The sequence below is a fragment of the Salvelinus alpinus genome, chromosome 3 (assembly GCF_045679555.1).
Source record: "Salvelinus alpinus chromosome 3, SLU_Salpinus.1, whole genome shotgun sequence".
Classification (NCBI taxonomy): Eukaryota; Metazoa; Chordata; class Actinopteri; order Salmoniformes; family Salmonidae; genus Salvelinus; species Salvelinus alpinus.
The window spans coordinates 15,240,143-15,266,559 of record NC_092088.1 but is presented as its reverse complement, the minus strand read 5'-3'; the positions used below and the strand labels follow the sequence as shown (position 1 = coordinate 15,266,559).

The 26,417-nt window shown below is 43.3% G+C and overlaps 1 protein-coding gene across 18 annotated transcripts in view; it reads left to right on the top strand.

The window, feature by feature from the left end:
• The window catches only part of LOC139570093 (neurexin-1a), a 131,512-nt gene extending 112,204 nt beyond the window's left edge, over nt 1–19,308 (top strand). For 13 of the 18 annotated variants that reach the window (XM_071391608.1, XM_071391610.1, XM_071391618.1 and 10 more), the window contains 3 exons: nt 4,891–5,204; nt 16,462–16,540; nt 18,552–19,308. In XM_071391608.1, the coding sequence (XP_071247709.1) occupies nt 4,891–5,204; nt 16,462–16,540; nt 18,552–18,856 (698 nt within the window). In that variant the 3' untranslated portion in view covers nt 18,857–19,308. Of the gene's footprint in view, nt 1–505; nt 809–4,890; nt 5,205–16,461; nt 16,541–18,551 lie in introns of those variants that run through there. The other 5 variants (XM_071391624.1, XM_071391616.1, XM_071391611.1 and 2 more) reach the window with 3 other exon arrangements.
• The last annotated feature ends 7,109 nt before the right edge of the window (nt 19,309–26,417 follow it).

Here is a 26,417-nt window from a genome sequence, read left to right as displayed (position 1 = left end):
CTGAATAAATGTGAAACTAATACAGATAAAATGTACTTGTTTAAGATTTTTCATAATATTGTTTCTCCAATTGTAAACATTTAAAGTGTTCACTAAAGCATATATCAATGTTGATCAATCATAATCTGTATAGTCAAAGTAAAGTTCAGAATCAGATATTACATGTAAGACTTGAGATGTTAAATGCACTGTTTTGTTTCAAATTGACCTCTTAACCCTCAGCAGAGCTCCTTTAAATGCCTGAACTCCCTTTAACTGTGACCAGAGACAAAGCTATGACCTGTGTGTGCTTCATAGAGCTTCATATGTCTTCATAATGCTTCCTTCATTGGGCTTCTTAAGGCTGTAATAACCATATTTGAGGATAATCAATCGATATGTCAACATGATGACTCTCTCATGATGCGTCTCCACAGCAACCGTCTCTCAGCTATCCCATCTCTTCTCTCTTCATCCTCCTTCCTCTCATCCTCCTTCCTCCTCTTCTCCTCCTCTCTCTCTCCAGTCTCGCACTCCACAGTCTCGCACTCCACATGTCCCACATCATGCTAACAACATGCTAACAACATGCTTACAACATGCTAACAACGTGCTTACACCATGCATACAACACACTTATGACATGCTAACATCCTTACAACACCCTAACACCATGCTTACAACACCCTAACACCATGCTTATAACACATTAGCACCATGCTTATAACACATTAACACCATGCTTACAACACATTAACACCATGCTTACAACACATTAACACCATGCTTATAACACATTAACACCATGCTTACAACACATTAACACCATGCTTACAACACATTAACACCATGCTTACAACACATTACCACCATGCTTATAACACATTAACACCATGCTTACAACACATTAACACCATGCTTATAGCACATTAACACCATGCTTATAACACATTAACAACATGCTTACAACACCCTAACACCATGCTTATAACACATTAACACCATGCTTACAACACCCTAACACCACGCTTATAACACATTAACACCATGCTTATAACACATTAACACCATGCTTACAACACATTAACACCATGCTTATAACACATTAACACCATGCTTATAACACATTAACACCATGCTTATAACACATTAACACCATGCTTATAACACATTAACACCATGCTTACAACACATTAACACCATGCTTATAACACATTAACACCATGCTTATAACACATTAACACCATGCTTACAACACATTAACACCATGCTTACAACACATTACCATCATGCTTATAACACATTAACACCATGCTTACAACACATTAACACCATGCTTACAACACATTAACAACATGCTTACAACACCCTAACACCATGCTTATAACACATTAACACCATGCTTATAACACATTAACAACATGCTTACAACACCCTAACACCATGCTTATAACACATTAACACCATGCTTACAACACCCTAACACCATGCTTATAACACATTAACAACATGCTTATAACACATTAACACCATGCTTACAACACATTAACACCATGCTTATAACACCCTAACACCATGCTTATAACACATTAACACCATGCTTATAACACCCTAACACCATGCTTACAACACCCTAACACCATGCTTACAACACATTAACACCATGCTTACAACACATTAACACCATGCTTATATAACATTAACACCATGCTTATAACACATTAACACCATGCGTATAACACATTAACACCATGCTTATAACACATTAACACCATGCTTATAACACATTAACACCATGCTTATAACACATTAACAACATGCTTACAACCCCCTAACACCATGCTTATAACACATTAACACCATGCTTATAACACATTAACACCATGCTTACAACACATTAACACCATGCTTACAACACATTAACACCATGCTTATAACACATTAACACCATGCTTACAACACATTAACACCATGCTTATAACACATTAACACCATGCTTATAACACATTAACACCATGCTTATAACACATTAACACCATGCTTATAACACATTAACACCATGCTTACAACACCCTAACACCATGCTTACAACACCCTAACACCATGCTTACAACACATTAACACCATGCTTACAACACCCTAACACCATGCGTATAACACATTAACACCATGCTTATAACACATTAACACCATGCTTATAACACATTAACACCATGCTTACAACACCCTAACACCATGCTTACAACACCCTAACACCATGCTTACAACACCCTAACACCATGCTTATAACACATTAGCACCATGCTTATAACACATTAACACCATGCTTACAACACATTAACACCATGCTTACAACACATTAACACCATGCTTATAACACATTAACACCATGCTTACAACACATTAACACCATGCTTACAACACATTAACACCATGCTTACAACACATTACCACCATGCTTATAACACATTAACACCATGCTTACAACACATTAACACCATGCTTATAGCACATTAACACCATGCTTATAACACATTAACAACATGCTTACAACACCCTAACACCATGCTTATAACACATTAACACCATGCTTACAACACCCTAACACCACGCTTATAACACATTAACACCATGCTTATAACACATTAACACCATGCTTACAACACATTAACACCATGCTTATAACACATTAACACCATGCTTATAACACATTAACACCATGCTTATAACACATTAACACCATGCTTATAACACATTAACACCATGCTTACAACACATTAACACCATGCTTATAACACATTAACACCATGCTTATAACACATTAACACCATGCTTACAACACATTAACACCATGCTTACAACACATTACCATCATGCTTATAACACATTAACACCATGCTTACAACACATTAACACCATGCTTACAACACATTAACAACATGCTTACAACACCCTAACACCATGCTTATAACACATTAACACCATGCTTATAACACATTAACAACATGCTTACAACACCCTAACACCATGCTTATAACACATTAACACCATGCTTACAACACCCTAACACCATGCTTATAACACATTAACAACATGCTTATAACACATTAACACCATGCTTACAACACATTAACACCATGCTTATAACACCCTAACACCATGCTTATAACACATTAACACCATGCTTATAACACCCTAACACCATGCTTACAACACCCTAACACCATGCTTACAACACATTAACACCATGCTTACAACACATTAACACCATGCTTATATAACATTAACACCATGCTTATAACACATTAACACCATGCGTATAACACATTAACACCATGCTTATAACACATTAACACCATGCTTATAACACATTAACAACATGCTTACAACCCCCTAACACCATGCTTATAACACATTAACACCATGCTTATAACACATTAACACCATGCTTACAACACATTAACACCATGCTTACAACACATTAACACCATGCTTATAACACATTAACACCATGCTTACAACACATTAACACCATGCTTATAACACATTAACACCATGCTTATAACACATTAACACCATGCTTATAACACATTAACACCATGCTTATAACACATTAACACCATGCTTACAACACCCTAACACCATGCTTACAACACCCTAACACCATGCTTACAACACATTAACACCATGCTTACAACACCCTAACACCATGCGTATAACACATTAACACCATGCTTATAACACATTAACACCATGCTTATAACACATTAACACCATGCTTACAACACCCTAACACCATGCTTACAACACCCTAACACCATGCTTACAACACATTAACACCATGCTTACAACACCCTAACACCATGCTTACAACACATTAACACCATGCTTACAACACATTAACACCATGCTTACAACACATTAACACCATGCTTACAACACATTAACACCATGCTTATAACACATTAACACCATGCTTATAACACATTAACACCATGCTTATAACACATTAACACCATGCTTATAACACATTAACACCATGCTTACAACACCCTAACACCATGCTTACAACACCCTAACACCATGCTTACAACACATTAACACCATGCTTACAACACCCTAACACCATGCTTACAACACCCTAACACCATGCGTATAACACATTAACACCATGCTTATAACACATTAACACCATGCTTATAACACATTAACACCATGCTTATAACACATTAACACCATGCTTACAACCCCCTAACACCATGCTTATAACACCCTAACACCATGCTTACAACCCCCTAACACCATGCTTATAACACCCTAACACCATGCTTATAACACCCTAACACCATGCTTATAACACCCTAACACCATGCTTATAACACCCTAACACCATGCTTATAACACCCTAACACCATGCTTACAACACCCTAACACCATGCTTATAACACCCTAACACCATGCTTACAACACCCTAACACCATGCTTACAACACATTAACACCATGCTTATAACACCCTAACACCATGCTTATAACACCCTAACACCATGCTTATAACACCCTAACACCATGCTTATAACACATTAACACCATGCTTACAACACCCTAACACCATGCTTACAACACCCTAACACCATGCTTATAACACCCTAACACCATGCTTACAACACCCTAACACCATGCTTACAACACATTAACACCATGCTTATAACACCCTAACACCATGCTTATAACACCCTAACACCATGCTTATAACACCCTAACACCATGCTTATAACACCCTAACACCATGCTTATAACACATTAACACCATGCTTACAACACCCTAACACCATGCTTATAACACCCTAACACCATGCTTAACGTGTGTATTATCATCACACGACGACGCCTATGTATGCGTGTGTGTCCAGGCCGCCAGCTGACCATCTTCAACAGCCAGACGACGGTGACGGTGGGAAGAGGAAAGGAAGCAGGTCAGTTCCAGGGTCAGATGGCCGGTCTCTACTACAACGGACTGAAGATACTCAACATGGCCGCCGAGGGACACGCCCACATCCGCCTGGAGGGCAGCACACGATTGGTTGGGGACATGCCCTCCTCCTCCATCACGCCCCAATCCAGCGCTGCCGCCGGGGGCAACCGATTAGATCCCGCCGCCAATGCCGGCGACATCACCACGACAACCGTCACAAATAAGAAGCAAGGAGGAGGAAGTACGCAGCAGGTAGGAAACTAACTATGACGCTATCTAAGGCATAAACAGGCTAACTTAGCTATTCGTAACCTCACACATATAGATTTTTAAAAAACTATTATTTCACCTTTATTTAACAAGGCAAGTCAGTTCGGAACAAATTCTTATTTACAATGGCCTACCTTAGCCAAACCCTAACGACGCTAGGCCAATTGTTCACCGCTCTATGGGACTCCCAATCACGGCCAGTTGTGATACAGCCTGGAATCTAACCAGGGTCTGTAGTGACGCCTCTAGCACTAAGCTGCAGTGCCTAAGACCACTGCGCCACTCGGGAGCCCCACATAGATACCATATACAGTGCCTTCAGAAAGTATTCATACCCCTTGACTTATTTTCGTGTTACATTTTGTTGCGTTACAGCCTGAATTCAAAATGGATTCAATTGTTTTTCAAGCTCACCCATCTACACACAATAACCCATAATGACAGTCTCACCCATCTACACACAATAACCCATAATGACAGTCTCACCCATCTACACACAATAACCCATAATGACAGTCTCACCCATCTACACACAATAACCCATAATGACAGTCTCACCCATCTACACACAATAACCCATAATGACAGTCTCACCCGTCTACACACAATAACCCATAATGACAGTCTCACCCGTCTACACACAATAACCCATAATGACAGTCTCACCCGTCTACACACAATAACCCATAATGACAGTCTCACCCGTCTACACACAATAACCCATAATGACAGTCTCACCCGTCTACACACAATAACCCATAATGACAGTCTCACCCGTCTACACACAATAACCCATAATGACAGTCTCACCCGTCTACACACAATAACCCATAATGACAGTCTCACCCGTCTACACACAATAACCCATAATGACAGTCTCACCCGTCTACACACAATAACCCATAATGACAGTCTCACCCGTCTACACACAATAACCCATAATGACAGTCTCACCCGTCTACACACAATAACCCATAATGACAGTCTCACCCGTCTACACACAATAACCCATAATGACAGTCTCACCCGTCTACACACAATAACCCATAATGACAGTCTCACCCGTCTACACACAATAACCCATAATGACAGTCTCACCCGTCTACACACAATAACCCATAATGACAGTCTCACCCGTCTACACACAATAACCCATAATGACAGTCTCACCCGTCTACACACAATAACCCATAATGACAGTCTCACCCGTCTACACACAATAACCCATAATGACAGTCTCACCCGTCTACACACAATAACCCATAATGACAGTCTCACCCGTCTACACACAATAACCCATAATGACAGTCTCACCCGTCTACACACAATAACCCATAATGACAGTCTCACCCGTCTACACACAATAACCCATAATGACAGTCTCACCCGTCTACACACAATAACCCATAATGACAGTCTCACCCGTCTACACACAATAACCCATAATGACAGTCTCACCCGTCTACACACAATAACCCATAATGACAGTCTCACCCGTCTACACACAATAACCCATAATGACAGTCTCACCCGTCTACACACAATAACCCATAATGACAGTCTCACCCGTCTACACACAATAACCCATAATGACAGTCTCACCCGTCTACACACAATAACCCATAATGACAGTCTCACCCGTCTACACACAATAACCCATAATGACAGTCTCACCCGTCTACACACAATAACCCATAATGACAGTCTCACCCGTCTACACACAATAACCCATAATGACAGTCTCACCCGTCTACACACAATAACCCATAATGACAGTCTCACCCGTCTACACACAATAACCCATAATGACAGTCTCACCCGTCTACACACAATAACCCATAATGACAGTCTCACCCGTCTACACACAATAACCCATAATGACAGTCTCACCCGTCTACACACAATAACCCATAATGACAGTCTCACCCGTCTACACACAATAACCCATAATGACAGTCTCACCCGTCTACACACAATAACCCATAATGACAGTCTCACCCGTCTACACACAATAACCCATAATGACAGTCTCACCCGTCTACACACAATAACCCATAATGACAGTCTCACCCGTCTACACACAATAACCCATAATGACAGTCTCACCCGTCTACACACAATAACCCATAATGACAGTCTCACCCGTCTACACACAATAACCCATAATGACAGTCTCACCCGTCTACACACAATAACCCATAATGACAGTCTCACCCGTCTACACACAATAACCCATAATGACAGTCTCACCCGTCTACACACAATAACCCATAATGACAGTCTCACCCGTCTACACACAATAACCCATAATGACAGTCTCACCCGTCTACACACAATAACCCATAATGACAGTCTCACCCGTCTACACACAATAACCCATAATGACAGTCTCACCCGTCTACACACAATAACCCATAATGACAGTCTCACCCGTCTACACACAATAACCCATAATGACAGTCTCACCCGTCTACACACAATAACCCATAATGACAGTCTCACCCGTCTACACACAATAACCCATAATGACAGTCTCACCCGTCTACACACAATAACCCATAATGACAGTCTCACCCGTCTACACACAATAACCCATAATGACAGTCTCACCCGTCTACACACAATAACCCATAATGACAGTCTCACCCGTCTACACACAATAACCCATAATGACAGTCTCACCCGTCTACACACAATAACCCATAATGACAGTCTCACCCGTCTACACACAATAACCCATAATGACAGTCTCACCCGTCTACACACAATAACCCATAATGACAGTCTCACCCGTCTACACACAATAACCCATAATGACAGTCTCACCCGTCTACACACAATAACCCATAATGACAGTCTCACCCGTCTACACACAATAACCCATAATGACAGTCTCACCCGTCTACACACAATAACCCATAATGACAGTCTCACCCGTCTACACACAATAACCCATAATGACAGTCTCACCCGTCTACACACAATAACCCATAATGACAGTCTCACCCGTCTACACACAATAACCCATAATGACAGTCTCACCCGTCTACACACAATAACCCATAATGACAGTCTCACCCGTCTACACACAATAACCCATAATGACAGTCTCACCCGTCTACACACAATAACCCATAATGACAGTCTCACCCGTCTACACACAATAACCCATAATGACAGTCTCACCCGTCTACACACAATAACCCATAATGACAGTCTCACCCGTCTACACACAATAACCCATAATGACAGTCTCACCCGTCTACACACAATAACCCATAATGACAGTCTCACCCGTCTACACACAATAACCCATAATGACAGTCTCACCCGTCTACACACAATAACCCATAATGACAGTCTCACCCGTCTACACACAATAACCCATAATGACAGTCTCACCCGTCTACACACAATAACCCATAATGACAGTCTCACCCGTCTACACACAATAACCCATAATGACAGTCTCACCCGTCTACACACAATAACCCATAATGACAGTCTCACCCGTCTACACACAATAACCCATAATGACAGTCTCACCCGTCTACACACAATAACCCATAATGACAGTCTCACCCGTCTACACACAATAACCCATAATGACAGTCTCACCCGTCTACACACAATAACCCATAATGACAGTCTCACCCGTCTACACACAATAACCCATAATGACAGTCTCACCCGTCTACACACAATAACCCATAATGACAGTCTCACCCGTCTACACACAATAACCCATAATGACAGTCTCACCCGTCTACACACAATAACCCATAATGACAGTCTCACCCGTCTACACACAATAACCCATAATGACAGTCTCACCCGTCTACACACAATAACCCATAATGACAGTCTCACCCGTCTACACACAATAACCCATAATGACAGTCTCACCCGTCTACACACAATAACCCATAATGACAGTCTCACCCGTCTACACACAATAACCCATAATGACAGTCTCACCCGTCTACACACAATAACCCATAATGACAGTCTCACCCGTCTACACACAATAACCCATAATGACAGTCTCACCCGTCTACACACAATAACCCATAATGACAGTCTCACCCGTCTACACACAATAACCCATAATGACAGTCTCACCCGTCTACACACAATAACCCATAATGACAGTCTCACCCGTCTACACACAATAACCCATAATGACAGTCTCACCCGTCTACACACAATAACCCATAATGACAGTCTCACCCATCTACACACAATAACCCATAATGACAAAGTGAAAACATCTTTTTGGAAATGTATTGAAAATGAAATACAGAAATATCTCATTTACATAGAGTACCAGTCACAAGTTTGGACACACCTACTCATTCAAGGGTTTTTCTTAATTCTTTCTATTTTCTACATTGTAGAATAATAGTGACGACATCAAAACTATGAAAAAACACATATGGAATCATGTAATAACCCAAAAAAGTGTTAAAGAAATCTAAATAGATTTTAGATTTTAGATTCTTCTTTGCATTGATGACAGCTTTGCACACTCTTGGCATTCTCTCAACTAGCTTCACCTGGAATGCTTTTCCAACAGTCTTGAAGGAGTTCCCACATTTTCTGAGCACTTGTTGGCTGCTTTTACTTCAATCTGCGGTCCAACTCATCCCAAACCATCTCAATTGGGTTGAGGTTGGGTGATTGTGGAGACCAGGTCATCTGATGCAGCAATCCATCACTCTCCTTCTTGGTCAAATAGCCCTTACATAGCCTGGAGGTGTATTGGGTTATTGTCCTGTTGAAAAACAAATAATAGTCCCACTAAGCCCAAACCAGATGGGATGTTGTATTGCTTCAGAATGCTGTGGTAGCCATGCTGGTTAAGTGTGCCTTGAAGTCTAAATAAATCACTGACAGTGTCACCAGCAAAGCACCTCCACACCATCACACCTCCTTCTCTATGCTTCACGGTGGGAACCACACATGCGGAGATCATCTACTCTGCGTCTCACAAAGACACAGCGGTTGGAACCAAAAATACCCAATTTGGACTCATCAGACCAAAGGACAGATTTCCACCGGTCTAATGTCGATTGCTCGTGTTTCTTGGCCCAAGCAAGTCTCATCTTCTTATTGGTGTCCTCTAGTAGTGGTTTCTTTGCAGCTATTTACCATGAAGGCCTGATTCACGCGGTCTCCTCTGAACTGTTGATGTTGAGATGTTTCGGTTACTTGAACTCTGTGAAGAATTTATTTGGGCTGCAATTTCTGAGGCTGGTAACTCTAATGAACTTATCCTCTGCAGCAGAGGTAACTATGAGTCAGAAATTGATTTGGACTCAAATGTGTGCTGCAATGAGCTGTGTTAACCTGCTATGACCTGCTATGAAAGTTATGACGTGCTATGACCACCGCTTGTCTGCTATGACCAGTCAGGAGGTTATGATGATGAACAGGCTCTCTGTGTGGAGAGGAATTCTGGGTCATGAATTTTTTTTATCCAATGATGTGAGTTGCCATGGAGATAGTGAACCCTCTCTCTTTCTGTTGTGCTCCATAGTGTATAGCTCCTCTGGGTATAGGCTGCCAGCTGTCTCAGACATAAATAATGGAATACAGAGCTGTGAGCCTCAGGCATCAATAATGGATCTAGATGTATTGGATGGATGGATGGATGGATGGATGGATGGATGGATGGATGGATGGATGGATGGATGGAGGGTTTAAGTGACTGAGTGAGACACAGGCTGAATCCCAAATCACTCCCTTCCCCTCGCCCTTCGGCCCTCCATTGGCGCTTTCACGTGCACCTCCGCCATATGCACAAGTGTCCAAATGGGGGGGCAGTGAAAATGATCCAGGGTGTGGTGGCTAATTAGACCCTCAGCCACTTTGGCCAAGCCAGCAAGGCTGCAGGCTTCAAAGCGAAGTGCTATCCCCTTACCTACAAAAGAACGGAGAGGTGTTCCTAATTATATGTCACATGCATTTGTTTATGTCGGATTTGGAGACTTGACACATGTAACAGATGAAATACCTCCCAAATGAAATGTTTAACTGTTACTGAGGTTTACATCTGGGGGGATTTGTGCATTAGAATTTCATGCTCATTTTATTATTTAAAAGTGGAACATGAATTGCATCATTCAAGTCACCAGTGTGTCCCAAAGTTGATGGGTTTATTGATCCCCTCACCACTCTCTGGTAGTCACTCTGAGCAACACCCTCAGCAACACGTGTGTGTGTGTGTGTGTGTGTGTGTGTGTGTGTGTGTGTGTGTGTGTGTGTGTGTGTGTGTGTGTGTGTGTGTGTGTGTGTGTGTGTGTGCGCAGTCGGTGGTATCCTAAGATAGGAATTAGGTCATATGTATGCTTGATATGGTATACGGTGTGTGTGTGTGCGTGCGCAGTCGGTGGTATACAAAGATATGAATTAGGTCATATGTATGCTTGATATGGTGCAGTGTGTGTGTGTGTGTTTCTTCCTGAGTTTAGTGAGATTCCCTCCTATGAGTCTGAATTATTAATAATGCTTTAGAGTGTCAACTCTGTCTCACTCTGCTCAATTTAGTTTTGATGTTTTTGTGTGTGTGTGTTGGCGCGTGCATGCGTGTGTTTTTGTGTGTGTGTGCATGTGTATTTGTGTGTGTGTGTGTGTGTGTGTATGTGTGTGTGTGTATGTATAGCATTCGTGCATGTGTGTGTGAGTGTGTGCGTCCGTGTGTTTTATGGGTAGAACCAACTATAGCAACCTCAGACCCCCCCCCTCTCTCTCTCTGTCTCCTCTTGCTCTCTCTATCCCCTCTCTCTCTCTCTCTCTCTCTCTCTCTCTCTCTCTCTCTCTCTCTCTCTCTCTCTCTCTCTCTCTCTCTCTCTCTCTCTCTCTCTCTCTCTGTCAGCAGTGATAGGTAGTTAGTGTATCAGTACATCTCCTATTCTCTCCTCGTTTCTCCACGCTGACAGAGCTGCTGCTAACAGATGTGTGTGTGTTTCTGAAGACAGTGGCAGAGCAGTGTGTGTAAACCGTGTGTGTGTGTGATGTGATGTGTGAGCTAGGCAGTCAGGCAGGCATGGACGCTCGCTGGCATTGTTCAGCTGATCAGGTACTGATTTTACTCCTTCAGCATGATCACATCTTCCTCCTTCAGTTCATCTCTATCGTTCCCTTTTCTTTTCTCTTTCTCTCCCTTTCTTTATCTGTCTCTCTCTCTCTCCCTTTCATTGTCCATCTGTGCTGGAAGGCAGCATGCATCACTGCCAGACAAAGAGAGGGAGAGATAAGGCTGTAGAGGAGAGACGGAGAGGCGGAGAGACAGCGATAAAGAGGAGATGAGGCTATAGGAAGAGGTTGGCATGCATTGTTCAGGAGTGCAAGTGTGGAACAGACTTTTAATTGGCTCACTTTTAATTGACAACTTAAAGGGCGGCTGAAGTTTGATTGACAGGTCTGTAGTTTGATTGGCATGTGAGTAGAGGTCAGCTGAGGAAACAGTTCCCTTTTGATTAGATGGAAAATGTTGAATCAACTTGGATTCTAATGGTAATGAAAGGCTGTCTTTAGTTATACCAGTTTGATCAAATCAAATCACATTTTATTGGTCGCATACACATATTTAGCACGTTAATGCGGGTGTAGCAAAATGCTTTGTTCCTAGCTCCAATAGTGCAGTAATATCTAACAATACACAACAATGCACATTTAAAAAGTAAACCTACTCATTCCAGCGTTTTCTATATTTTTTATATTTTCTACATTGTAGAATAAAAACTATAAAATAACACATATGGAATCATGTAGTAACCAAAAGTGTTAAACAAATGAAAATATATTTTATTTTTGAGATTCTTCAAAGTAGCCACCCTTTGCCTTGATGACAGCCTTGCACACGCTTGGCATTCTGTCAACCAGCTTCATGAGGTAGTCACCTGGAATGCATTTCAATTAACAGGTGTGCCTTGTTAAAAGTTAATTTGTGGAATGTCTTTCCTTCTTAATGCGTTTGAGCCAATCAGTTGTGTTGTGACAAGGTAGGGGTGGTATACAGAAGATAGCACTATTTGGTTAAAGACCAAGTCCATATTATGGTAAGAACAGCTCAAAAAAGCAAAGAGAAACGACAGTCCATCATTACTTTAAGACATGAAGGTCAGTCAATCCTGGAAATTTCAATGCAGTCGCAAAAACCATCAAGTGCTACGATGAAACTGGCTCTCATGAGGACCGCCACAGGAAAGGAAGACCCAGAGTCACCTCTGCTGTAGAGGATAAATTCATTAGAGTTAACTGCACCTCAGGTTGCTGCCCAAATAAATGCTTCACAAAGTTCTAGTAACAGACACATCTCAACATCAACTGTTCAGAGGAGACTGTGTGAATCAGGCCTTCATGGTTGAACTGCTGCAAAGAAACCACTACTAAAGGACACCAATAAGAAGAAAATACTTGCTTGGGCCACGAATCACGAGCAATGGACGTTAGACCGGTGGAAATCTGTCCTTTGTTCTGAGTCCAAATTTGAGATTTTTGGTTCCAACCACTGTGTCTTTGTGAGACGCAGAGTAGGTGAACAGATGATCTCCCCATGTGTGGTTCCCACCGTGAAGCATGGAGGAGGAGGTGTGATGGTGTGGGGGTGCTTTGCTGGTGACACTGTCGGTGATTTATTTAGAATTCAAGGCACACTTAACCAGCATGGCTACCACAGCATTCTGCAGCAATACACCATCCCATCTGGTTTGAGCTTAGTGGGACTATCATTTGTTTTTCAACAGGACAATGACACAAAACACACCTTCAGGCTATGTAAGGGCTATTTAACCAAGAAGGAGAGTGATGGAGTGCTGCATCAGATGACCTGGCCTCCACAATCACCCGACCTCAACCCAATTGAGATGGTTTGGGATGAGTTGGACCGCAGATTGAATGAAAAGCAGCCAGCAAGTGCTCAGCAAATGTGGGAACTCCTTCAAGACTGTTGGAAAAGCATTTCAGGTGAACCTGGTTGAGAGAATGCCAAGAGTGTGCAAAGCTGTCATCAAGGCAAAGGGTGGCTACTTTGAAGAATCTCAAATATAAAATATATTTTTATTTGTTTAACACTTTTTTGGTTACTACATGATTCCATGTGTTATTTCAAAGTTTTGATGTGTTCACTATTATTCTACAATGTAGAAAATAGTAAAAAAGTAAGAAAAACCCTTGAATGAGTAGATGTGTTCAAACTGTGTGATTGGATGTATATACATTACGGACAGAATATGGATAGAATATGAAGTAAATCTGAAGAATATTATATGTACAAAAATAGTTCAATAGGATGGCCTTGACTAGAATACAGTATATACATATGAAATGAGTAAAACAGATTGTAAACATTACTAAAGTGGCCAGTGTTTCATTATTAAAGTGGCCATGACTATGTACATAGGGCAGCAGCCTCTAGGGTGCAGGGAGATGGAAGATTAGAGTAACAGATTAGAGTCTTTCGATCATTACAATCATTACATTACATTACATCTGCTTACAGATATTTTTGATTTGCTAATTAGCAAAAGTGAAATCTATCACGTCGTTGCAAGAAGTACCTGGCTGATGTAGTGCTTCATTTGATGTTAGCTTGTATACTGCTTTTGTACTAGACTTGTATAGTGCTGCATTTCTGTTATCTTGGGATGCGTATTAAGCAAAATATTTTTCAGCCATTTTTTGGTGAGGTTTTTATGGATTCTAGTCCTCTTCTATGTTGGGTTCTAGACCTGTTCTATTTATCTGGTTCTGCTGTTCTCTCCTGTCTCCATACCGAGGTTAGTTATGACTACTGCAATGCATCACACTTCCATTTTAATTCATCACTGACTCTGTGTGGCTTTAACACACACACACACACACACACACACACACACACACACACACACGCACATTTCTCAGCTGTAAAGTCGATGTTTGAGTCTAGCTCATGAATATGATTAGCATGATGTTAACATAAGCTGTACCACTTTGTCTCCTTCCTTCTTTTCTTATGACTGTCCTTTCTCCCTCATCTCTCTCCCAACATAGCTCTTTATTTTTCTCTCCCTTCCTCCATCACTCCATTGCTCCCTCCATCTCTTTCCCTCTCTCATCTCTCTTCTCCCTCTCTCTGTCTAGTGGTGAGTGTCAGTGTTTCATGTCTCTTAGCGAAACACTCCCTTTTTATTTCCCTTCATTTTAACGGCTTGAACTTGGAGTTGCCATGGCAACGGGAGGGAGAGGAGAGAGGGCGCTGCCAGAGAAGGGGGGGGGGGGGGGGGTTGGTCAAAGGAGCATCGTCCTCCCTTGTGTTGCTGATAGGACATGGAGATCTGGGCAGAGACATGAAGTGTTCATAGTTACTACATTGTTACACACTGTACTGTATACTGTTGGTTAGCTACTGTATTATATTTTATACTATATATGTACCAGCCAGATCACTGGAAATAGACTAGGAATTCAGACGTCTTGATAAGGTCCTGATAACATCGATATTTGCCTTCCTCCGCACTCTCCGATTGCCCAGCACGGGCACAAATTCATGAAGCTCGGGCCGGAGCAGGCCCGAGAGGGGAGGAAGAAAGGAGAGAGAGGGAGAAAGGAAAGGAAAGAGGGTAGGAGAAAGGAGAGGAGAAAGGAGAGAGGGGAGGAGTAAGGAGAATGGGGGAGAAAGAGAGGGGGGAGAAAGGAAAGAAGGGAGAAGAAAGGAAAGGAGAGTGGGGGAGAAAGAGAGGGGGAGGAGAAAGGAGAGAGGGGGAGAAAGGAGAGGAGAGAGGGAGGAGAAAGGAGAGAGGTCGGAGAAGAAAGGAGAGAGGGGAGGAGAAAGGAGAGAGGGCGAGAAAGAGAGGGAATGAGGGAGAAGAAAGGGAAGAGGAGGAAGGGGAAAAGGGAGGAAGGGGAGGAGAGAGAAGGATGAGTGTATTCCTCCCTTCTGATTAGATCACAGCTGGTAACTAACAACTCTGTCTTCTCACTCGCTCTCTCTCCCGCCTCTCTTTTCACAATTTGGCAGTTTGCCAGGACTCGGGGCAGTGTGTGCGTGCGCGTGCGTGCGAGGAGGTCATGTTCATGCATCCAGAAAATCTAAATGTGTTTGACTTCAGCGTTTATTGTGTTCTGTTTCTAGAATGAGAGGAGCTCTCTGAAAATAGATGACATGTAGATATCATTCACGTGAAAGGCTCCAGGGATGAATAAATGTGACTAAAAAACAATAGTGTGTGTTTTATGATCTAATGTCTCTCTCCAGTCGACAGACGACCTGCTGGTGGCATCAGCTGAGTGTCCCAGTGATGACGAGGACATTGACCCATGTGACCCCAGCTCTGGTAATACATACCATATAGAGTACATTATACTACTACTGCTATAGTACTACTGCTATACTACTACTGCTATAGTACTACTGCTATACTACTACTACTATACTACTGCTATAGTACTACTGCTATAGTACGACTACTATACTACTACTACTATACTACTACTGCTATAGTACTACCACTATACTACTACTGCTATACTACTACTGCTATAGTACTACTGCTATACCACTACTACTATACTACTACTACTATAGTACTACCACCATAGTACTACTGCTATACTACTACTGCTATAGTACTACTGCTATACTACTACTGCTATACTACTACTGCTATAGTACTACTGCTATAGTACTACTGCTATACTACTACTGCTATAGTACTACTGCTATACTACTACTACTATACTACTACTGCAATAGTACTACTACTATAGTACTACTACTGCTATACTACTACTGCTATACTACTACTACTATACTACCACTGCTATACTACTACCACTATACTACTACTGCTATACTACTGCTATACCACTACTACTATAGTACTACTGCTATACTACTACTACTATAGTACTACTACCATAGTACTACTGCTATACTACTACTGCTATAGTACTACTGCTATAGTACTACTGCTATACTACTACTACTATAGTACTACTGCTATAGTGCTGCTGCTATACTATTACTGCTATACTACTACTACTATAGTACTACTGCTATACTACTACTGATATAGTACTACTGCTATAGTACTACTACTATACTACTACTGCTATACTGCTACTACTATACTACTACTGCTATACTACTACCACTATACTACTACTACTATAGTACTACTGCTATACTATTACTGCTATACTACTACTGCTATACTACTACTGCTATAGTACTACTGCTATACTACTACTACTATACTACTACTGCTATACTACTACTGCTATAGTACTACTGCTATACTACTACTGCTATAGTACTACTGCTATACTACTACTACTATACTACTACTGATATACTACTACTGCTATACTACTACTACTATAGTACTACTACTGCTATACTACTACTACTATACTACTACTACTATAGTACTACTGCTATACTACTACTACTATACTACTACTGCTATACTACTACTACTATACTACTACTGTTATGGTACTACTCCTATACTACTACTACTATAGTACTACTGCTATACTACTACTACCATACTACTACTGCTATACTACTACTGCTATACTACTACTACTATACTACTACTGCTATAGTACTACTACTATACTACTACTGCTATAGTACTACTACTATACTACTACTGCTATAGTACTACTGCTATACTACTACTGCTATAGTACTACTTCTATACTACTAACCTCACACACTAACAGTCTGGCTAGACTAGATTGAAAAACATTTTAGAAGGTGTAGTGTGAAGCAGAAGGTTTACCCTGCGATCACAGATGTGCTGCATTAGATTCTGCAGTGAAAATATAGAGCACTGTCCTATGTTATTTTCCCAATAATAATAATACTTTTTTATTTTTCCTTTATTTAACTAGGCAAGTCAGTTAAGAACAAATTCATATTTACAAAGACGGCCTAGGAACAGTGGGTTAACTGCCTTGTTCAGGAACAGAACGACAGATTTGTACCTTGTCAGCTCGGGGATTCAATCTAGCAACCTTTCGGTTACTGGCCCAACGCTCTAACCACGAGGCTACCTGCCTCTAACCACGAGGCTACCTGCCTCTAACCACGAGGCTACCTGCCTCTAACCACGAGGCTACCTGCCTCTAACCACGAGGCTACCTGCCTCTAACCACGAGGCTACCTGCCGCATACGTATCATTTTTATATCGCGAACCGAAAGACGCTTTACAGTATCAAGGAAGCCAAAATGGAAACAAAAACAATGCCAGATTAAACAGAAAGATGCTGGCAGCCAGCATGGAATAAAATACTCTCTCTATCTCCCCCTCTCCCTCCCCTCCTCCTCCCTCCAGCAGCCCACCCCCCTCTCCCGGAGGTCAAGCCGTTCCCGGGGACGTCGGAGGTGGTGAGGGAGTCCAGCAGCACCACGGGCATGGTGGTGGGCATCGTGGCGGCCGCCGCCCTCTGCATCCTCATCCTGCTCTACGCCATGTACAAGTACCGCAACCGCGACGAGGGCTCGTACCACGTGGACGAGAGCCGCAACTACATCAGTAACTCTGCCACCCAGCCTAACGGCAGCACCAAGGACAAGCCGCTGGGCATCGCCAAGATCTCCAAGAACAAGAACAACAAAGACAAGGAATACTACGTGTGAGGAGAGGAGGAACTAACTAATATATACAGCAGTAGAGGCTGCTGAGGGGAGGACGGCTCATAATAATGGTTGGAATGGAATAAATGGAATGGTATGAAAAACATCAAAGACGTGTTTTCCATGTGGTTGATACCATTCCATTGACTCCATTCCATTGACTCCATTCCAGACACATTTTTGAGCCGTCCTCCCCTCAGCGGCCTCCACTGACATATAGACATATACACGTATACACACATACAAGAGGACATGCTCTGATACACACACTTACACAAACACACACACACACAGAAAATTACACACACACACGCACAGAGTGAGACGGAGAGACTGTCATGAGGGCAGAGGCCCATGCTGTACAGTAATAGCCACTCACCACAGCCTCTCTGTGTTCAACCAGAATATAGCAAGCAGATAGTAAAGGACCAGTAAAGAGCAATTATTTTAAAGGACCAGTCTCCCGTCTCTCACTGCTATAAACTGTCCTGTGGACTCGGAGAGAGGATGGGGGGGCAGGGTCAGAGAGAGGTGGGTGGGGGGCAGGGTCAGAGAGAGGAGGGAGGGGCAGGGTCAGAGAGGGGAGGGAGGGGCAGGGTCAGAGAGAGGTGGGTGGGGGGCAGGGTCAGAGAGAGGAGGGAGGGGCAGGGTCAGAGAGGGGAGGGAGGGGCAGGGTCAGAGAGAGGAGGGGGTGGGGGCAGGGTCAGAGAGAGGAGGGGGGGGCAGGGTCAGAGAGAGGAGGGGGGGGGGAAGGGTCAGAGAGAGGAGGGGGGAGCAGGGTCAGAGAGAGGAGGGGGGAGCAGGGTCAGAGAGAGGAGGGGGGGCAGGGTCGGAGGGGGGAGCAGGGTCAGGGAGGTGAGGGGGGAGCAGGGTCAGAGAGGTGAGGGGGGGCAGGGTCAGAGAGGTGAGGGGGGGGGCAGGGTCAGAGAGGTGAGGGGGGGGGCAGGGTCAGAGAGGTGAGGGGGGAGCAGGGTCAGAGAGGTGAGGGGGGCGGGTCAGGCTAGGAAAGAACCTTTAGAATGCTTGTCTTCTGTCATACGGAGTCAAAATCAGAATAACCAGATTAACACCATGATAAACTCAGTTATAGTTGAGTGTAAGACTGGGGTTTTGTCCAAAGGTGTAACACCAGATTACCTGAACCCTGAACCTAGCCCTAACCCACAAGTCAGCAGGATGGACGTTACCCCGGCAACAAGACAGGAAGAGCCACACCCACCAGGGTTGCCATGGTGGCTTGATACGCCGACTCGCTATAGGTAGGTGGGAGAAGGAGCTGTGTGTGTTTCAAGTGTTGCTGGGACGTTTATTGTACAACGCAATACAACATGATATCAACCTATCAACACTATGGAAACAAAAGACTTTGACTCTGGAGAAGAGACCAGACACCAGAACTACCTACCTACCTATCTACACATACCACATATATATATATATATACACACCAAAACTTCATCACTGACTCTGTGATAGCAACGATATGTGAGATGATGATGACGATGACGAAGACGCTGATGAAGAAAAGAGGAAGAATGAAAATGTTTGCAGTTTAAACTCTATGGGGAAATTGTTGCACGTTGAATTATCTTACTCCATGTGTTGCTAACAGAGCAGAGACTACATGGGTTACTCCTAAACCCAGCACAGCCATGACCTACCACCTGACCTACCATCTGACCTACCAACTGGGTTTATAATAATCTACCACCTGACCTACCACCTGACCTACCAACTGGGCTTATAATAATCTACCACCTGACCTACCATCTGACCTACCAACTGGGTTTATAATAATCTACCACCTGACCTACCAACTGGGTTTATAATAATCTACCACCCGAACTACCAACTGGGTTTATAATAATCTACCACCTGACCTACCAACTGGGTTTATAATAATCTACCATCTGACCTACCAACTGGGTTTATAATAATCTACCATCTGAACTACCAACTGGGTTTATAATAATCTACCATCTGACCTACCAACTGGGTTTATAATAAACTACCATCTGAACTACCAACTGGGTTTATAATAAACTACCATCTGACCTACCAACTGGGTTTATAATAATCTACCATCTGACCTACCAACTGGGTTTATAATAATCTACCATTTGAACTACCAACTGGGTTTATAATAAACTACCATCTGACCTACCAACTGGGTTTATAATAATCTACCACCTGACCTACCATCTGACCTAACAACTGGGTTTATAATAAACTACCATCTGACCTACCAACTGGGTTTATAATAATTTACCATCTGACCTACCAACTGGGTTTATAATAATCTACCATCTGAACTACCAACTGGGTTTATAATAATCTACCACCTGAACTACCAACTGGGTTTATAATAATCTACCATTTGAACTACCAACTGGGTTTATAATAATCTACCACCCGACCTACCAACTGGGTTTATAATAATCTACCACCTGACCTACCATCTGACCTACCAACTGGGTTTATAATAATCTACCATCTGACCTACCAACTGGGTTTATAATAATCTACCATCTGAACTACCAACTGGGTTTATAATAATCTACCATCTGAACTACCAACTGGGTTTATAATAATCTACCACCCGACCTACCAACTGGGTTTATAATAATCTACCACCTGACCTACCAACTGGGTTTATAATAATCTACCACCCGACCTACCAACTGGGTTTATAATAATCTACCACCTGACCTACCAACTGGGTTTATAATAATCTACCATCTGACCTACCAACTGGGTTTATAATAATCTACCATCTGACCTACCAACTGGGTTTATAATAATCTACCATCTGACCTACCAACTGGGTTTATAATAATCTACCACCTGAACTACCAACTGGGTTTATAATAATCTACCATCTGAACTACCAACTGGGTTTATAATAATCTACCACCTGAACTACCAACTGGGTTTATAATAATCTACCACCTGACCTACCAACTGGGTTTATAATAATCTACCACCTGAACTACCAACTGGGTTTATAATAATCTACCACCTGAACTACCAACTGGGTTTATAATAATCTACCATCTGAACTACCAACTGGGTTTATAATAATCTACCATTTGAACTACCAACTGGGTTTATAATAAACTACCATCTGACCTACCAACTGGGTTTATAATAATCTACCACCTGACCTACCATCTGACCTAACAACTGGGTTTATAATAAACTACCATCTGACCTACCAACTGGGTTTATAATAATTTACCATCTGACCTACCAACTGGGTTTATAATAATCTACCACCTGACCTACCAACTGGGTTTATAATAATCTACCACCTGAACTACCAACTGGGTTTATAATAATCTACCACCTGAACTACCAACTGGGTTTATAATAATCTACCACCTGAACTACCAACTGGGTTTATAATAATCTACCAACTGGGTTTATAATAATCTACCACCTGACCTATCACCTGGGTTTATAATAATCTACCACCTGAACTACCAACTGGGTTTATAATAATCTACCACCTGACCTACCACCTGACCTACCGACTGGGTTTATAATAATCTACCACCTGAACTACCAACTGGGTTTATAATAATCTACCACCTGACCTACCAACTGGGTTTATAATAATCTACCACCTGGTTTATTCACTTCAACGTAATAAACTTCATTTACGCCCCAACAGGCCATTATTACTGGGCTTAATAATGACAGACAGACAACACATAACAACTGGATCAACACATGGTGGTCCTCTGTAGCTCCATTGGTAGAGCATGGCGCTTGCAACATCAGGATTGTGGGTTCAATTCCCGCTGGGGTCACCCATAAGTTAAAAAGTATGTCGCTTTGGATAGAAGCATCTGAGAAACGGCATATATTATTATTGCAAGATCATACATCAATCATCAATAAGAAGACGGGACAGATACAGGACACGCAACAACTTCATTTGTACCCAATCAACCTTCCCTCACCTCCCAACACAGCAGATACTGACCAACAGAGGTGTCTCTGAGAGGCCGGGTTGTGTGTTTGTGTCGGGGTGCGGTTTAGTGAGTAACCCTGGTGTAAAGGCAGGATATGTTCACCTGCCACAGGCCCAGCCCTGTTTTACAGTCTGTACTATAGACATTACATGTACGACTGTACCTGCTCTGATGAGTGTTTTATATCAACAATGTCTGTAAAATAATCCAAAACTGAATATTACGTGTTATCATGTGCTTCTATAGCGATAGAGCTGTTCATGATGCCATTGGCTAAGAGAATTTGAGTTGATTTACTGTCATTGGCCCTCCCTCTCCGTGCATCCTGTTGCTTCACCTCATTGGTTGATTGTCCCGCCCGTTGTCCAGGTGATCAATCCCAGCCAGGCAGAAGTGTGTGTGTGTGTGTGTGTGTGTGTGTGTGTGTGTGTGTGTGTGTGTGTGTGTGTGAGTGAGTGAGTGAGTGAGTGAGTGAGTGAGTGAGTGAGTGAGTGAGTGAGTGAGTGAGTGAGTGAGTGAGTGAGTGAGTGAGTGAGAGTGTGTAAGTGTGTGTGTGTGAGGGCGGGCTCTGTGGAGAAGGTTGCGGGGGTGAGTATGATGTCATTCAGAGCGTGTAAGACTGTGTATGTGTCTTAAAATGGCACCCGTTTCCTCTAAAAGTGCATGACTTTAGACCAGAGGCCTATGATCCTAACCCTACGTGGCTCTGGTCAAAAGTAGTGCACAGCCTGCCATTTGAGACACAGCCTAACTGTAAGAACAAAGGAGATAGAAATGCACTGTCCAGAATGGGCAGAACTCTCCATTGTTTCTGATCTGCTCATTCTATTTGCTGTCAGTGAACTCCCCCAGGTCATCCAAGCAATATTGCCAACCAATCACATGGTTGCATGGGCATCCGACTGGGGGCGGGACATAAAGCATTAAAGAACAAGTAGTAACAACCGAAAAATGAGACGGAAAAATGTAACTAATTATTTCCCTCGCTCCAACTCTATCTTTCCATATATCTCTATTTCTCTCTGTTCCTCTCTCCCTGTAGTCTACCCCCTTTCTCCCTCTAGTCTACCCCCTCTCTTCCTCTAGTCTACCCGTCTCTTCCTCTCTCCCTCTAGTCTACCCCCTCTCTTCCTCTCTCCCTCTAGTCTACCCGTCTCTTCCTCTCCCTCTAGTCTACCCGTCTCTTCCTCTCCCTCTAGTCTACCCCCTCTCTTCCTCTCTCCCTCTAGTATACCCGTCTCTTCCTCTCTTCCTCTAGTCTACCCTTCTCTTCCTCTCCCTCTAGTCTACCCGTCTCTTCCTCTTCCTCTAGTCTACCCCTCTCTTCCTCTCCCTCTAGTCTATCCCCTCTCTCCCTCTAGTCTACCCGTCTCTTCCTCTCTTCCTCTAGTCTACCCGTCTCTTCCTCTAGTCTACCCGTCTCTTCCTCTTCCTCTAGTCTACCCTTCTCTTCCTCTAGTCTACCCGTCTCTTCCTCTTCCTCTAGTCTACCCCTCTCTTCCTCTCCCTCTAGTCTATCCCCTCTCTCCCTCTAGTCTACCCGTCTCTTCCTCTCTTCCTCTAGTCTACCCTTCTCTTCCTCTCCCTCTAGTCTACCCGTCTCTTCCTCTCCCTCTAGTCTACCCGTCTCTTCCTCTTCCTCTAGTCTACCCCTCTCTTCCTCTCCCTCTAGTCTATCCCCTCTCTCCCTCTAGTCTACCCGTCTCTTCCTCTCTTCCTCTAGTCTACCCGTCTCTTCCTCTAGTCTACCCGTCTCTTCCTCTTCCTCTAGTCTACCCTTCTCTTCCTCTAGTCTACCCGTCTCTTCCTCTTCCTCTAGTCTACCCCTCTCTTCCTCTCCCTCTAGTCTATCCCCTCTCTCCCTCTAGTCTACCCGTCTCTTCCTCTCTTCCTCTAGTCTACCCTTCTCTTCCTCTCCCTCTAGTCTACCCGTCTCTTCCTCTCCCTCTAGTCTACCCGTCTCTTCCTCTCCCTCTAGTCTACCCGTCTCTTCCTCTAGTCTACCCCTCTCTTCCTCTCCCTCTAGTCTATCCCCTCTCTCCCTCTCTCCCTCTAGTCTACCCGTCTCTTCCTCTCTTCCTCTAGTCTACCCGTCTCTTCCTCTTCCTCTAGTCTACCCGTCTCTTCCTCTCCCTCTAGTCTACCCGTCTCTTCCTCTAGTCTACCCCTCTCTTCCTCTCCCTCTAGTCTACCCCTCTCTCCCTCTTCCTCTAGTCTACCCGTCTCTTCCTCTCTTCCTCTAGTCTACCCTTCTCTTCCTCTCCCTCTAGTCTACCCGTCTCTTCCTCTTCCTCTAGTCTACCCGTCTCTTCCTCTCTTCCTCTAGTCTACCCGTCTCTTCCTCTTCCTCTAGTCTACCCGTCTCTTCCTCTCTTCCTCTAGTCTACCCTCTCTTCCTCTCCCTCTAGTCTATCCCCTCTCTCCCTCTAGTCTACCCGTCTCTTCCTCTAGTCTACCCTCTCCCTCTAGTCTACCCCTCTCTTCCTCTAGTCTACCCGTCTCTTCCTCTCTCCCTCTAGTCTACCCGTCTCTTCCTCTCTCCCTCTAGTCTACCCGTCTCTTCCTCTCTCCCTCTAGTCTATCCCCTCTCTCCCTCTAGTCTACCCCTCTCTTCCTCTAGTCTACCCCTCTCTTCCTCTAGTCTACCCGTCTCTTCCTCTCTCCCTCTAGTCTATCCCCTCTCTCCCTCTAGTCTACCCCTCTCTCCCTCTAGTCTACCCCTCTCTTCCTCTAGTCTACCCGTCTCTTCCTCTCTCCCTCTAGTCTACCCGTCTTTTCCTCTCCCTCTAGTCTACCCGTCTTTTCCTCTCCCTCTAGTCTACCCCTCTCTCCCTCTAGTCTACCCCTCTCTTCCTCTAGTCTACCCGTCTCTTCCTCTCTCCCTCTAGTCTATCCCCTCTCTCCCTCTAGTCTACCCCTCTCTCCCTCTAGTCTACCCCTCTCTTCCTCTAGTCTACCCCTTTCTTCCTCTCTCCCTCTAGTCTATCCCCTCTCTCCCTCTAGTCTACCTGTCTCTTCCTCTCTTCCTCTAGTCTACCCTCTCCCTCTAGTCTACCCCTCTCTCCCTCTAGTCTACCCCTCTCTTCCTCTAGTCTACCCCTCTCTTCCTCTCTTCCTCTAGTCTACCCGTCTCTTCCTCTCTTCCTCAAGTCTACCCTCTCCCTCTAGTCTACCCCTCTCTTCCTCTAGTCTACCCTCTCTTCCTCTCTCCCGCTAGTATACCTCTCTCTTCCCCTCTCCCTCTAGTCTACCCCTCTTCCTCTCTCCCTCTAGTCTACCCGTCTCTTCCTCTCTCCCTCTAGTCTACCCCCTCTCTTCCTCTCTCTCATTCTCCGTCTCCTCTATGCTCTATATCTGAAGTAAAGAAGAAGCATTGAGCTGTGGTATTGTTCATATAAGTGTTTGTTTAGCCTTTTAATTTTATACATTTTCTACCGTATTTTACTTTTATTTTTATTGTTGCAGTTCTTTGAAGAACATAAAGCGGACATTTATTATGAAAAATAGTTTTGAAGATCTAACGAGTCAATAAAATATTACCCAAGTGAAGTTACCCTGATTTCTATTATAAAATATTAAAATAAGTG